This window comes from Macaca thibetana, chromosome 15 (genome assembly GCF_024542745.1).
Source record: "Macaca thibetana thibetana isolate TM-01 chromosome 15, ASM2454274v1, whole genome shotgun sequence".
NCBI lineage: Eukaryota > Metazoa > Chordata > Mammalia > Primates > Cercopithecidae > Macaca > Macaca thibetana.
Window position 1 is genome coordinate 107,302,281 of NC_065592.1, and position 15,932 is coordinate 107,318,212.

The following is a 15,932-nucleotide window of genomic DNA, read 5'->3' on the forward strand; positions in this document are numbered from 1 at the left end:
GCTAGCAATCATTTATGTCTACATTTTAGCAGAATTTAGGCTCCTCTATTCTCCTAGCCTGGTGGTCTGTCATTAGCTTTAGTTTTGGGGAAGGGCTATTATCATTTAAACTATAGACTAAAGGTCTCCCACAGTTGGCTTGCCCAAGGCCAGGAATGATTAAAGGCAGCTTGAAGGTCAAGGGCAAGAGGGGAGTTAACTAGATCAGGTCTCCCCACTGCCAGAATTTTGTCACTGTTAGAATTTGTGCAAAGGCAGTTTCAATGTCACTGTTAGAATTTGTGCAAAGGCAGTTTCAAAGCGCAACTTTGACCCTAGGACATTGAACTTCCATGTACCTCATGTTGTTGCTGCTGTTTTACAAATTCATAGACACAGAATTTTTAGTGCACTGCCAGATAAGCTACGAGCAAGTCCTATTATCTAATACTAATGTTATTCTAGGCAGGTGGCACCTTTTGAGTCTAGTTACTCTGTTTGCAGATCCTAACCAAATAGGAGGATGTGACTGCCTCATAGTGACAGAAAATACTCAACCTGGGCCTGACTCATTCAGTATTCTTATTCTCAATGCTGTCAATATTGTTCATTGATGGATCTTGTGTGAGAGAGACACAGAGATATAAAATTGCATCTTATGCAGTAGATATTTTGTAGGTAGAGATGGCTTTCTCTTAGAACATATTATAAATGATTACAAATGTAAAACTATGGTGAAATAATTTTGTTTGCTTTTAAATGATTTTTGTTGCTAAAAACTAAAATTAAAAATAGCGAACAAGTATCCTAAATGTTTTTGAAACTATCATCATAGCGATTCTCAGACTATCAAGACTATGAACTATTTTCCATAATGCCACACTGATCATAACAATCATAACCATTTGTATGTGCATATCCAACATCTAATATTCAGGGATAAGGTCATATGGAACATCCAGTTTAATGCTCACAGATTCTTATGTGAAAAAATATATATTTGATCATAGTTAAAATGGACAAAATAAGTGAATTTATCTGATGGTCAGAGAGTAAATATGTCAAACAAACAAATGATTACAGTTTTCAGTTAGAATAACAAAAGCTGATTAGATCGTTGATTTAATAATAGTGATTCCCTAGCTAATTTTTTCATCTGTGCAGGTTGATTCTGAGGGATGAAAAAGTGTGAAAACATTCCAATTAAGTAAATTGCTCTGCAGTTGGTGGGAAGTACTAAGTAATTACTTGTGGTGAGTCCAGAGATGAAGATGGAGTGGGCATCTCTGAGTCACCCAGGCAAAGGAAGACAGGTGCGGCTCCTCATGGCGAAACGAGGAGCTGGGTTTAGAGAGACTGGATAGAATATAGCATTAGGAAGACTAACTCTAACAATCAAGTCAATGCACCAGTATTTGCCTGGAACCAACTATGCATTAAACACTGGTAAATACTGGGAGGGTTGAGAAAAAGGTGCAGATCTTGGGGAACCTAGCATAAAATTCAACACAGCAGACATTTATTCTCCTTGAAGAATTCCTGGTTTTACAACGGTGCCTACCATGTCCCAGAACTAGGCTGGTTGTTGAAAGTCTCTGAGAAACCAGAGATGGCACCAGCATAATACCCTGAACTTTTATAAAGCACAAAGGTTTATAATTATAATAAGGAATCCTGAGAGCAAGAATACATGCTGATCGATCTCACACAGGAAATTTGTCCCAGATCCAAGTCAAATGACAAGTTAGATGAATTACCTGCTTTTACAAAAGGTATTGTAACATTTAATGTGATCATTTAAGGTCAATAGCAATATCTCAGTAAGAAGCCCTGTTAAGCTGCGATATGTTTAGTTATATGCACTATATACAGAGAGCTAAGTGGCCAGTTCTGCTCTCCTCATTATCTGGATTATTTTAAAATTTTCATTTAAGTTAATCTTGATTCATATTTTGGATTGCTTTATGTTTCTGAATGATCATTTCCTCACAGTTACCAGTAGTGAGCAAACACAAGGAAACATTTATTTGTCTTTCTTAAACATGCACTACACTTTGTTTTTCTCTTTTTGACTTATGATTCAAACATGGTAAATTAATTCATTTTTATTTAAAAAATGATAGGATGCTCAAGTATCAATGTACAAATATATTTGCAGTGTTTCATTTTTCAATGATTATATATATTTAATTAAAGATATGCATAAGTGTATATGCACATACATTTTTTTCAGAAAGGTACTCTTGCTGTCATTAATTATTCATTGATTTTCCCTCTAACAATTATTTTTGTCTAAACTCACTATTTCAGGCCATGCTTTTTTAGTGCTAGAGAAAACTTTACATTCCACAGTATTCTTTTTTTTTTTTTTTTTTTTTTTTTTTTTTTTTTTTTTTTTTTTTGAGATGGAGTCTCACTCTGTCACCCAGGCTGGAGTGCAATGGCGCAATCTCAGCTCACTGCAACCTCCACCTCCCCGGTTCAAGTGATTCTCCTGCCTCAGCCTCCTGAGTAGCTGGGACTACAGCAGCACGCCACCATGCTCGGCTAAATTTTGTATTTTTGTTTTTTTAGTAGAGATGGGGTGTCACCATATTGGTCAGGCTGGTCTCGAACTCCTGCCCTCAGGTGATCCACCGGCCTCAGCCTCCCAAAGTGCTGGGATTACAGGCGTGAGCCACTGCGCCCGGCACCATAGTCCTTTGTAGCGTGCTTTCCAGCTAACGTGAAGCCTCAGGTGACATACCATTGCTCTCACAGCTAATTAATGAAAAAGCTGGAGCCATCACCCACATTTCTTAATTCCTACTTCAGTTCATTTAATAATGCTAGAAAAAGGCAGAGTCACACTTATTTGTGTTAATAAACATTGTATTCTAATGGTTAGTAAAATACTAATAATGCATACATGAGCACTTTAAAATAATTAAGTGCAACTGTTCACATAGGCACTTATCGATCCTAATTTAGATAAGAAGCAGTTATGAATGTTACACCATTATCTGTCATCTTCTGAAAATAGCAGGGACAAAAGCAGTATCATCCTTGCCTAATGTCATCTGCTAGTGAGGGGATGTAGACTTAAGGGATTACGTTGAGTCCGGCTGAGAATCACAGGAGAAGGTCCATAGATTCATCCTGGCTTTCAAAGAGTAGCATTGTGAGAATGAGTAAGGGGAAATATCACTTAGTATTAACAGATAGCAATAAGCAATGTTTCCTACTAATTGATTATTTACCACATGCTAGTCCTATGCTAAGAGCTTTAGAGATACGTGAGACTCTTGTGAGTCCCGATCGTCATTCTCCCCAGTGTTCAGAGGAGAAGGCTCTGCGTGTTTGAGTATCTTACCCGCAGTCACAGAACCAGTACATGCTGGGACTTGGTCTCAGACCCAGGTCTCTCTAGCCTTGCATCCTGTGTTCATCATATGATGTATCTTTGATGACTTACGGGAAACTCCACAACTGAGCTGAAGTCTTTGACAATCGCAGGAGCCAGCATCCTGCTGGAGCCATGGCCTCACAGTCCTGTGTGTGTCCATGGGAGGGCTCTGTGGCAGCCCCAGGTCCCACTTGCCGGGAGTCCTTTCTTCACCCAGGGGCATCCTGAGAACAGAGGAGGTTGAGGGGGCAGCAGCGGAAGTTAACAGCTCTTCAGCAGGCACTGGGTCCACGTGCTGGAGCCACTTTTTTGTTTATTTATTGTATTTAGACATCAGAGGCCAAGGTTTCCATGAGTCACCTTCCTCGGTGGGAAATCATTAAGGAACGATCAGTCTGGTCTGCATAAGGCCCTGCTCTTGCCTTGGTGTTCATTCATTCATTAATTATATTTTTTATACATGATTCACATTTCCCCAGTCCAATGTGTTTTATTTGTACATATTCTTTTAAAAATTACAATTCTTTTGTTCACACATATTTACACTTACATATCATATTGTTTTATATCTTTCATTTTGCTTTTTACTGATTAACTCTTTGCATAAATAGAATTGTACTAGTCATACTAAGGTGATAAAGATAATATGCTAATTTTTAATAATCTATAGAAACATTTTAATTGCTTCATAAAATATTAGGGCATATGTCATGGTAATTATATTATTAATGCTCTATACTTAGAGTTAATACAATTTCTTCATACAACACTTATAATTAACAAAGTGTCTTAATCAAATAATCTTGTTAACAGGCATTACAGGGAGCAGCTTAACAGTATCTTTCATTTGTATAGTTCCTTAGAATTTTCAAGTCACCTACAGAAACATCTTCCAACAAGCTATAATTGGGCAAAGCAGTTAGTATTATTCCCATGTTACTTATAAAGAAGCTGAGATTACAAACACTAAAATTTGTGTCCAATATCAGCACAGTCTGGCCATTAAGGAAACAAAATTAGAACTCAAGGACTCACGGGCACTTTCTTACCCCCCACACAGACAGCTTAAAATAATAACAGCATATTAAAATAAGAATCTCTTGTAGTACATTTGAGTGTTTGGGAAACTAATAATAAACTGAAGCTGCTGAAGAATCTATTTCTTTTAGACAAGCTTTTCTAACATCTTTTGTGAGCACTAACTGAATTGAGGCGTGAAATTGCACAGGACAGTGGTGGCCCTATGCATAGTAGAGATTTAATGCTTATTTTAAAATTCAGTATCTTGTAATTTAAAATAAAGATTTGATAAAAATCCACTAAAACAGAAACTGCAAAATGACAAATTTGGAAAAATAAATTTCTAACAGTCTTCTTAAAAAAATTGTTGATGAGTCTTAAACATTGACAGATTTTTTTCTGCTGATGGCTGTCAATCTGGTATTTCATACTCAACCACAAGTATCCATGTGCTTAACATTTTGCAGACCAGGATATCACATGAGCAGCATCACTGACCGTGACTGTTAGATTTAGCTCATGTGACCGCTAAAAATCAAAGTAGAGTGTTGAAAATTTTTCACTAATGTCATTAATTCCTAAATTATTTATGAAACCTATTTCCAGCATGTGAGTGGACTCCAAGCCACAGGTTTCAGTCACTTTCATGTATACCTAGGGAAACTGATAATTTTATCTGAAAATATTCATTTTTGATTACTTAATATAATCCTTAGCTAGAATGCCATCAAAGACAGAGAATCCACATCAAACTTAGTGACTTTCAGTAAGATGGAGCTTTCATACATGAACACACCACACACACACACACAAATTTCAGAGGAATGCTGTAAAAAAATAAATGATTTATAATTTTACAAATACATTATATACATTAACTAGTTTAATTCTTACCAAGATTGCCAGATAGATGTAATTTTTCTACTTTACAAAGAAAGATGATCATTTCTCCCAAGGTCACATGCCTGCTAAGACAGAAAAGAATTTGAAGGACTATGGCTTCCAAAAACCATTCTCTGTACCCTCTCCACAGAGCTGTAACTTTTGTTATTTAGTCTAAAATGAAGATGTAAGCCTCTGCAGAATTGTTCAAGGTTGCATATTTCTGTAAGAGCTGGCTTATCCTTCTGGAAGCTTCGTTTTTCCACCTTAATAAAACAAAGCAGGAATAGGTCTTTGTGTTCGCCATTCTTTCTATCCGTAGTGGTCATGTGCTCACCCGTGAATTCATGTCTGCTCTGGAAACTCTCAAAGCAAACTTTGAATATAATGAATAAGAGACTTCACTGCATATTTTTAAGACACACATTATTTTATTGTTACAGATAAGGTTATTTCAATAATAAGCCCTGAATGTTATGACAGTGAAATGCTAGTATAACTCTTTCCTGCCCAAAATGTATTCTCTTTAATTCCTCTATCTTTAAAGAACAATGGTTCATTTGGTTGGTATCTCATAAAGCTGGTTATAATTCTATATAAGACATTAATAATGTGATTTCTCAAATTTCAAATGCATTAATGTGATTATATATACTTTTAAATATATTTTAGGCCGGGCGCGGTGGCTCAAGCCTGTAATCCCAGCACTTTGGGAGGCCGAGACGGGCGGATCACGAGGTCAGGAGATCGAGACCATCCTGGCTGACACGGTGAAACCCCGTCTCTACTAAAAAAAATACAAAAACTTAGCCGGGCGAGGTGGCGGGCGCCTGTAGTCCCAGCTACTCGGGAGGCTGAGGCAGGAGAATGGCGTAAACCCGGGAGGCAGAGCTTGCAGTGAGCTGAGATCCGGCCAGTGCACTCCAGCCTGGGCGACAGAGCGAGACTCCGTCTCAAAAAAAAAAAAAAAATATATATATATATATATTTTTTAGTCATATGTAATAAATGTTTGATTTTTTATTGATATCTCTGAAGTTGCAAAGAGTATGTTTCTCATCTGCCTTATTCATAAATGATTAATGTCTATTTAAAGTTGCTTAAATGTTAATCTATTTTAATTAAGCAAAAATTGACATTAAATTTTATTTTGCTACTTGATGCTATTATCACATCACTCAGAAGTATATTTTCCAGAGTTTATACTTTGAAACAAATTGAGAAAGAAATAACATTTGGCATATAAAGGTGAAAAAAATTCTGTTTTGGTAGGGTTCCTTTGAAAGGTTTTTATTGTATTGTTTTTACTGAAGTTTACAAAGTTTATTCAGCTATGAAAAAATGTGATTTTAATTCTGCAACTGAATTTTAACATTGGAGTCAAAATGCTCATAGGATCTGATGTTCCTGTATTAGCTTGGCTGTATGTCTTAGATGTTAAACTCAAATTAGAACCCAAATAAAAGGATTCAGAGTCTGATGGATCAACCATCTCTACCAACCATGCCAACAATGACCAGCCTGGGTCACAGTCGCAGCAGCCACCTCCACACAGGTGGTAGGCTGATTGATTTCCAGGTGTTATCTCAATCAGTGCTCCAGTCCTTCAAGATCAATGTTACTGATGAAGAAACTGCAGCTTGCAGCAGAGAGTAACAGGGCTTGAGGTGGTGGAGGTGGTGGAGCTGGGATATGGCTTCTTTTATATAGGTCAGCCTGGGCTGTCCAGACAGAAGGTTGTGAGTGCAGAGGGTATGCAAATATTTTACCTGAAGTTGGTATAGCGATTGTTAACTCAAAAAATGTTGATGTACATGACCCTTTAGTTGGAACAAAAGTGAAATGATTATCTCTGGCTGGGCATGGTGGCTCAATGACTGTAATCCCAGCATTTTGGGAGGCCCAGGTGGGCAAATTACTTGAGGCTGGGAGTTTGAAACCAGCCTGGCCAACATGGTGAAACCCCGTCTCTACTAAAAATACAAAAATTAGCCAGGTGTCATGGCGTGCTCCTGTAATGCCAGCTACTGGGGAGGCTGAGGCATGAGAATTGCTTGAATCTGGGAGGCAGAGGTTGCAGTGAGCCAAGACCGTGCCACTGCATTCCAGCCTGGAAGACAAAGTGAGACCCTGTCTCAAAAAAAAAAAAAAAGGGAAATGATTGTCTCGGAATTGGCATGAATTAGTAATAGATGAACTATTACCAACTCTGACATCTACACTAGCATTTGAAATTGATCACATTCACTAAGGCATTTCCTATATTTTTATTTCCGTGTGTTTTTACACAGGGAGACCCATTGGTGGTCTGATACTAGGCAGGCTGATCTTCATTCTCTTTGTTTTGTTGTTAAACCTGGTACATTGTTTTTTGTTTTTGTTTTTGTTCTTTTCTTTCCTTTCCTTTTCTTTTTCTTTCCCTCTCCTCTCCCCTCCCCTCCCCTGCCCTCCCCTCCCCTCCCCTGCCCTCCCCTCCCCTCTCCTTTCCTTTCCTTTTCTGATGGAGTCTCACACTGTCGCCCAGGCTGGAGTGCAGTGGTGCAATCTCGGCTCACTGCAAGCTCCACCTCCCAGGTTCACACCATTCTCCTGCCTCAGCCTCGTGAGTAGCTGGGACTACAGACGCCCGCCACCACACCCGGCTGACTTTTTTTGTATTTTTAGTAGAGACAGGGTTTCACTGTGTCAGCCAGGATGGTCTAGATCTCCTAACCTCATGATCCGCCCGACTCAGCCCCCAAAGTGCAGGGATTACAGGCGTGAGGCAATGTGCCCGGCCCTAAGCCTGGTACATTCTTTAGTAAAGTAAAATAATTAGGTAGGAAACATTCTTGATTCTTGGTTGAACTAACTGCTGGCCTGTGCCATACATAGATATTAACTATGTGCCCCAGTCATGTTAGGTGATAGCACAAGAGCATTAACCCTTTCCTTGTTCTCACACATGCCATATTCTTAAAAATCTGAAAACAATGAAAAAAATATCTAAAACAACTTTGTTTGCTTGCACTCTGATCCTTCCCTATGTTCAGATAGCAAGATGGAGTGAAGAGTGAAAGCACGCCCCTTTGCCCTGGAGCAGATAGTGGCAGTGTGCTCCTCTTGACGCTCCCGGGAAGCAGGCCACAGGTGCGTGCAGCTGAGTTCGCTGTGAAGTGGATTCAGCCTGATAACATGGAATGAATGCTGCCGTTGAAATAAAAGCCAGATGTAATCCTGCCACACTCTGTGATAGCTGTCCTACCTCCAGAGAGTCCTTTCTTCTTCCTAGACTGTAGTTTCTCATTTATAAATTAAGAGTGTGGGGCTGGAATCACGTCTAGGTCCCTTCCAACTATCTCACTGCAGATTCCAGGATTCTCACTGCTGCTCCTTTGCGTGTGACCATGGTGCTTGATTGCCCTGCCATGTCATGTGGCTTTTTGTGAGCATCCTTACCACTTGATTAGGGAGGAATTTGTGGGATAGCATTTTTGAAAAGTGAACTTCATGGAGGTCGCCATGTTTATAGTCATTGTAATGGTGTGGATGAAATTTAAACTACCTTGTAAATAAAGATAACTTAGACAATGGTGACTAATCCAGGGACTGGAGAGGTTGTCACATCCTTGTTAACCATTAGCAGTGTTTCCTTTAAAACAGCAGCTTTTTGCATATTAGCAAAGCGAGCGTACATTGCTCATTGCCATGAGAGGTGACAACATGAAGATGGTACATCCTGCAGATACATTGATCCCTTTCTCTGTTTTCTCCTAGGGTTTTCCAGGAAACACAAACGCAGACAGTGTGGTGCACTACAGACTCCAGCCTCCCTTTGAAGCCAGGTTCCTGCGCTTTCTCCCTTTAACCTGGAACCCCAGGGGTAGGATTGGAATGCGGATCGAAGTGTACGGATGTGCATATAGTAAGTGGCCTTTATTCCCTGTGTGAAATCAAGGTCAGCATGAGATTCTGTCAAAGCCAAACTGTGAAAGCCAATGTCAGCATGAAATGTTGAACTTGACTTTTTCTGTCTTTTTAAATAGCTGGGCAAGTGGAACTGGTTTTTATGGAAAGCTTCTAGTGTCTTCCCATGACAATATGGACTTCAGTTACTGTCTTTTATAGTCGAATTTAGAGGTGGACCTGAACTGAAACTTATTTGTCTTTAGATTCCCAGAGTTTAGCAAAGTGCTTGCAATGTGGTAGACATCTAATCAACCTAATACAATTCAAACTAACAACAGATGATGCTATTTTTCTGAAGCTGAGATGACACCCTGTCTGGGAAAACAGGAGTGGTACTGGGGGCAGTGGGGTGATTTCTCGCAATCTCTTAGTTCTCTGTGTTTTTCTCTACTAACGTCCTCTTTTGCACAGCATGCTGTCGCTTCACTTGATCTTCAGTTGGTGGGAGCCTGTGTTTAGTCAGCCTCTTTTCTCATCTATTCCTTGTTATAAAAGTGGAAAGGATGGAGCTGACATGAATATAATGCAAACAAAAAGCAGGCAGTGAAATTATTTGGTGGTACTCAGTGACACAGTTGCCACTTGATGTTCTAGAGCATACTTGTATTCTTTCTTTACATTATCATAAAAATGCTTTAAAATTATTGTCAAAATGGAATAAAATTTAAAAATACCCTTGTATAAAACTGGAGAACAAGTCAAAGAGTAGCCTGGATGGAAATGTCTTAAGTGGCTTCAACTTGGGTCAGGCCGGACGTTCATATCACACCATTTACACACAGTCACTCCCATTCTCTGCCTAGTCACAGCTTTAGCCCTGCAGAGTATTAATTTTCTAAAGCATGATAACAACATCTGTCATTCATGCAGCATTTAATGTCTCGGATACTATTTTTCCATTTTATTACTTAACCCGTGTACAACCCAGTTCATTTCCTAAGTCTGCCTCTGTTTTTTAGTGTTTACACTTCTACAGGGCTAAATATAATGGTGTTGCTTTACCAACAGTCTTTTTTCTTCCACTTATTGTTCATTTCCTTCCATCCCTGTTTTTTTTCTGGGGCCTATAACTGTGCTGTCTGTTTCAATGGCTAAGATGTCTGATATTTAGAATTTCTCTTTGATGCTATGAAATTACCTTCTCCTCTCATTACTCTGAAACAACTTCAGGTTTACTGACTTCAGAGTAGAACATGCTCTTTGATGGGATTTGCCATTAACTTGATGTTCCTTCATGAAGAGATATTACTGCGGTTCCTTGGGCTGGAGGTTGGTACCAGGAAGATCAAAGCGCCATGCCTGATTCCAGGAAGGGCCAGTGGGCGATGCAGCTGCCATGCAATCTGCTGGCACCATTAACTTCTGTAAACATGCTGTTGGCCATAAGGGATTACTAGTAAAAAAAACCCAAACATGCAGACAGATAATATATGACCATTGCTAACTAACTAAAAGTAATTATTTAGAACAAGTGGACATCTACATTGTCTTTTGTGCCTTAGAAGAATAATTGTTCAAGTATGGTCATTTTATTTTTATTGTTGACAGTAATACAATCCTTTAGGACTTATGTTAATAATGGTAGTTTCAGTATTTTCATTTGCATTTCCACTGCCCTGTTTGTTTTCTAGAACATTGCTTATAATGACTTATAATATCCCTGCCATGCAGCATCTCTTCCCATTTATCTAGTTATGTATTTATCAGTTTATTTCTTTGTATTTTGAGAGGCAAGTTCTCACTGTGCTGCCCAGGCTGGAGTGCAGTGGCTACAGGCACAGTCCCGCTGCTGATCAGCTCGGGAGCCTTCACCTGCTTCATTTGGGAGCTGGGCTAGTTCACGCCTCCTTAAGCAACCTGGTGGTCCTCCGCTTGGAGAGATCACCATTTGATGCTAAAATTTGTTCAGACACCTGATCATCATAGCGCACCCCTGGGCCCCATGGATCCTCCCACCTCAGCCTCCTGAATAGCTGGGACTGCCCAGCCGTAGTTTTATTAGCTTTTCTACACTTCATTTGCAATGATAGATTCATTATTCCTTTAAACTGTATGTGTTGTCACAGACTCCTGGCTTAGTCTATGAATGTACCTCTATTTCCACTTATAGCCTGGGGATCGGTTGTAGGTTCTCCCAGAGTTGCTGCTCAAGTGCAGAATAAAGCCATGAGCACAGATGGCCTTGGGCCCTTCTTGACACCTGTTTTTCCATGCACCTTTGCATGCTACTCTTCTTGCCACTCCTTAAAGGCTAACATTATCCACAGATTGGTTCTAGGTCTTCTATCCTGCTCCCAAGCTCTCTCTGAGCCTTTTATCCACTTCCATGAGTTTTCAGTAGCATTTACACGCTGGCTGATAACTTTCAAATATGTATCTGCAGCCCAGCTCCAACCTCTGGTACCAACCTCTCTTCACTGGCTCTGTGAACACTTAAAACTCAGTTGTCTATCTTCTCATTTTCCATTGTCTTCCATCTTATAAAACGATACCAACAGCCACCTATTGACTGAAACCCGATTCTGTCTCCTAAATGTTTTGAATTTCTGTCTTTCCCTCCAGCTTAGCCTAAATGAGCACCAGCCTCCTAAATCAGCTGTTCATCTCTGGTCTTGACCTTTCCAGTTTTTAGTCCACACAATAATCAGGATGATTCCTAGGAAAAACATGCACATCCGATTGTTCAAACATGCTTAAAGCCACACCCAAGACACTAGGATTGGTTCCCAGAGCCCTTAGAAAAATAAATTCCCTATGCTCTACTGCCTGCCCAGGCCTTTGAGGGCATCTCTCAAGAACAAAAGGGAACTCCCAGATTCTTTTGCCAGAACCCTATGAGTCCTTGACGCATCTATCTCCCTTGCCCTCCATGTCCAGTGAATCACGAAATTCTGTATTCTTCCCTCCACATTACACCTTGCCTGATTTCAGCTCTCTCCAGCTCTACTACCGACTTAATCTAAACTTGGTGTCCCACGGAAGATGGAAATTGCCTTCCAAGTTTAGGTCATTCTGTGTCTGCTCATAGCTGACATACTACATTATATTCTCCACACTGCAACTCAAGTTACCTTTTAAAAATGCTGAACTAATACAATTATGTCCCTGTTTAATACCATCAGTGGCTTTCCATTGTTCCTAAAATAACATCCAGACTCCCAGCAAGGCCTGGAGGAGCTTGTCCCTGGATAACTCTCCAGTGGCACCTCTTGCTGCCATCACCTGCTACCTGTCCACTGTCAATTGTATCAAGCTTCTTACTGACTCAAAGCCTTTATGCCTGTGGTCTCCCCTGCTTGAAATGCTCCTTCCCCGTGTTCTCAACTGGCTATTTACTCTTCCTCCTTTGGATCTTAGTTTAAATGACGGTTCCTAGGCCGTCACTCTAAATTTGGTTCCTCATTATAACTTCCCAGGAAGCCTATAGTATGCCTTCATGTGCTATAGTCACTTTTTATAATGTATCCGTATCTGTCTTATTAGAGGCCTGATTTCCTTTTTCCTCATTAGACTTCAGGCTACACCAAGGTAAGGCACATTCATTGCTGTAACATCAGCAACTAATACAGAGCCAGGAACATACTAAGTGCCCCATAGCTTTGCATTGAGTGAATGAATGAATGAAGCAATTCAGAAAAAAGTCTGATAGATGATTACAAAATCCGAATAATGAATCCAAATTTCAGATATTTATTTCTCTCTTATACTAGCCATCCAGGCAAGGCAGGTATCTTGGAGATTATATTGTTATAAATTGTAGTATTAAAAATTGTCATAACTCTAGTAAAAATAGCAAATATAAGATTTTACAGTTATGTTTCCATTCTTCCATCTGCTATTTGATGCATCTTTATGTAGTAGAAAGGCAGTTATTAACACCCAGATATTCCAAGTGAGCAATCTGAGAAGACACCAAGGTCCGGCAGTGCAGGAGCTACAAATAATACCAGAGACAGGGAGAGGACTCCAGTCCTCTGACTATCAATTCCATGTTCTTGATGGGTAATAACTGCTCAGGCTTTATAAAGGATAATTATATTGATACTTGTTTTGCTATATTGCTACATTGATTGATGGCAGCAGCTTCTTTTCTCCTTTCAGAGAGACGGCATCAAGCCTCATTGTATTGTATATAAACATTTAGTTTTTGATTCTGTGCCTTCCTCCTTTTTATCGTGCCACCTTTAATTATCCTCAGTTTCAGAGTTCTTTAAATCACTCCACTTTCTTTGATATTAATGAAAAACTAGAACAGTCCTCTTCCTGTTGTTTTCTCAAGTGGTTAGTGTCCTTTCCATCTCTTTAATTCCCAGTCCACTAGCGCAGATTTTAAGGGCTCACATCCCACTCCATGCTACTGTTTTACTATTTTCACTGGATAATACTCAAACATGGCTTTTGTCTGATTCACGTTTCTGTTACGTTGAGATTGGGCTTCTATTCCTTTGTAAGTCATGGCAATAATTCATGAAGTAAAAAGTATTGAAGGTTGACTGTATAAATAACCAAGAAGAGCTTGGTTTGCCACTTTTTTTGTCCCTTAATGGTGGAAAATTTGGTGGGGGAGGGCGTCTGGGAGTGGTGGATTCTTTTCTAAAATGTTAATACTTGGAGTACAGCCCAGATAATTAACAGAATTCTAAACTGTTCTTTTCATGAAGATTTCTTTTATAATGTCCCAAGTGAAAATCATTTTTTATTACTCATAGGTAATTCTTTATTCATGCATTTTCTGTTACATTTTCTTATCACTTAGTCTTCAAATAGTTTTATATGTCATTCAGACTCTGTCTTATGTATCTATGCTATTACCAGTCAGTCCTCTTCTTATTCATCATTCTAGCTTCACTAAATTAGGTTGAACCACATATTGCCAATTTTGTAGATCAAATACAGTTGAATATTAGCAGTTTCATATGGATTAACTGAGTGCTGTACTGTTTTCTGTAGGAACAACAGATGGCAAGTGGAGGTTTCCAATAAAACAAAATTAATAGTGACTGGACAAAAGGAGCAAATTTTATTTTCTCCCTTTGAAAATTTTACCTGTCATTGGTTAGAATTTGAGACATGGGAAATTTTCATAACTCCTGAGATAGTCCAAGTTTGTATTGCTTCATTGGTGTGCTAATGAAGTTAGACCTACCTACCTCTCTGAAGTTCCTTTAATTGTTCTATCACTTTTTACATATACATGCTGTGCTAGTTTGCATCACTGGCACCAATTCTGCACCTGTCCCTTGCCAGCGCCTGTGAGTGGCGTATGCTTCCCTGCCCCCTGATTTTTGAGCCGGCCACGTGACTTGCTTTGGCTAATGGTAGGCAGAGTTGAGTTTACGGTGTATCCACTGTCCTCCTCTGTGTCTACCATTACCCTGATATAAGCATGCCTGAACTATGAATTCCAGTATAATGAAGAGAGATACATACTTTACATATTTTGAAGCTGTTTCATTAAATGCATATAGATTGGAAATTGTTTTATCTTCCTTAAAATTGATTTTTTGTAATTATGAAATATCCTTATTTATTTCTAATAATGCCTCCTGCCTGTAAGTCTGCATTCTCTGATGATAGTACTGAATAGCTATACCAGATTTCTTTTGATTAGTGTTTTCATGGAATATCTTTTCCATTCTTTCCTTTCAAACTTTTTGTCTTCATATATAAGGACTCTTTCTTTATTATTTAAACCCAGTCTGGAAATCATTGAGTTTTAGTTGGTATATTTAGTCCACTTATATTAGGTGTAATTACTGACATATGTGAAATTGTAGATGACATGTTACTCTCTGTTTTATATTTGGTTCACTTGTTTTATACTCCTCTTTCTCTCCTCTTCTTTTGAGTTAATCAAGTTTAATTTTTCCAGTTTTTCCGCTATTGCTTCCTGTTTTAATTTTGTTCCCCTAGGTACTTGAACTACTACTTTTATCACTTTCCAAACAATACTAGGATTTAAGTACAACTTATGTTAGTTAAACCCCTCCGACCTTGTGCTAGCTTGACACATTTTAGTTTCATACATACGTGTATGTATTTTTTTATTTTTAAATCACAAAATTTAATATTATAATTTTTTTGCGATCAGTATTCACTTGAATTTACTCACATATTTACCTTCTCTGCATTTTCATGCTCTTTCTGAATCAAATTCTTTCAGCTACAAAGACTCCTTTTAATATTTGTCTTAGCCCAGTTCTACTGGTAATAAATTGTCATATAGCTTTTGTTTGCTTGAAAATTGTCTTTATTTTATATGAATTTTTGAAGGCTATTTCAGCTTGCTGGAGAATATGGTCTATAGTTATTTTCTTTTGGCCTTTTACAAATTTCTATTGTTTTCTTTTTTTTTTTTTTTTTTTTTTTTTTTTTTTTTTTGAGACGGAGTCTCACGCTATTGCCCAGGCTGGAGTGCAGTGGCAGTGGCACGATCTCGGCTCACTGCAAGCTCCGCCTCCCGGGTTCCCACCATTCTCCTGCCTCAGCCTCCTGAGTAGCTGGGACTACAGGCGCCCGCCACCGCGCCCGGCTAATTTTTTGTATTTTTAGTAGAGACGGGGTTTCACTGTGGTCTCGATCTCCTGACCTTGTGATCCGCCCGCCTCGGCCTCCCAAAGTGCTGGGATTACAGGCTTGAGCCACCGCGCCCGGCCACAAATTTCTATTGTTTTCATGATGTTTATTAAGAAATCAATAGGCAATTGATTTTTGTCCT

At 39.1% G+C, this 15,932-nt stretch overlaps 1 protein-coding gene across 1 annotated transcript in view; it reads left to right on the forward strand.

Annotated features, from left to right (window-relative positions):
• The window catches only part of LOC126937935 (contactin-associated protein-like 3), a 235,546-nt gene that overhangs the window by 111,025 nt on the left and 108,589 nt on the right, over nucleotides 1-15,932 (forward strand). Inside the window, exon 4 of the mRNA XM_050761826.1 lies at nucleotides 9,023-9,170. Within this exon, the coding sequence (XP_050617783.1) occupies nucleotides 9,023-9,170 (148 nt within the window). The remainder of the gene's footprint in view (nucleotides 1-9,022; nucleotides 9,171-15,932) is intronic.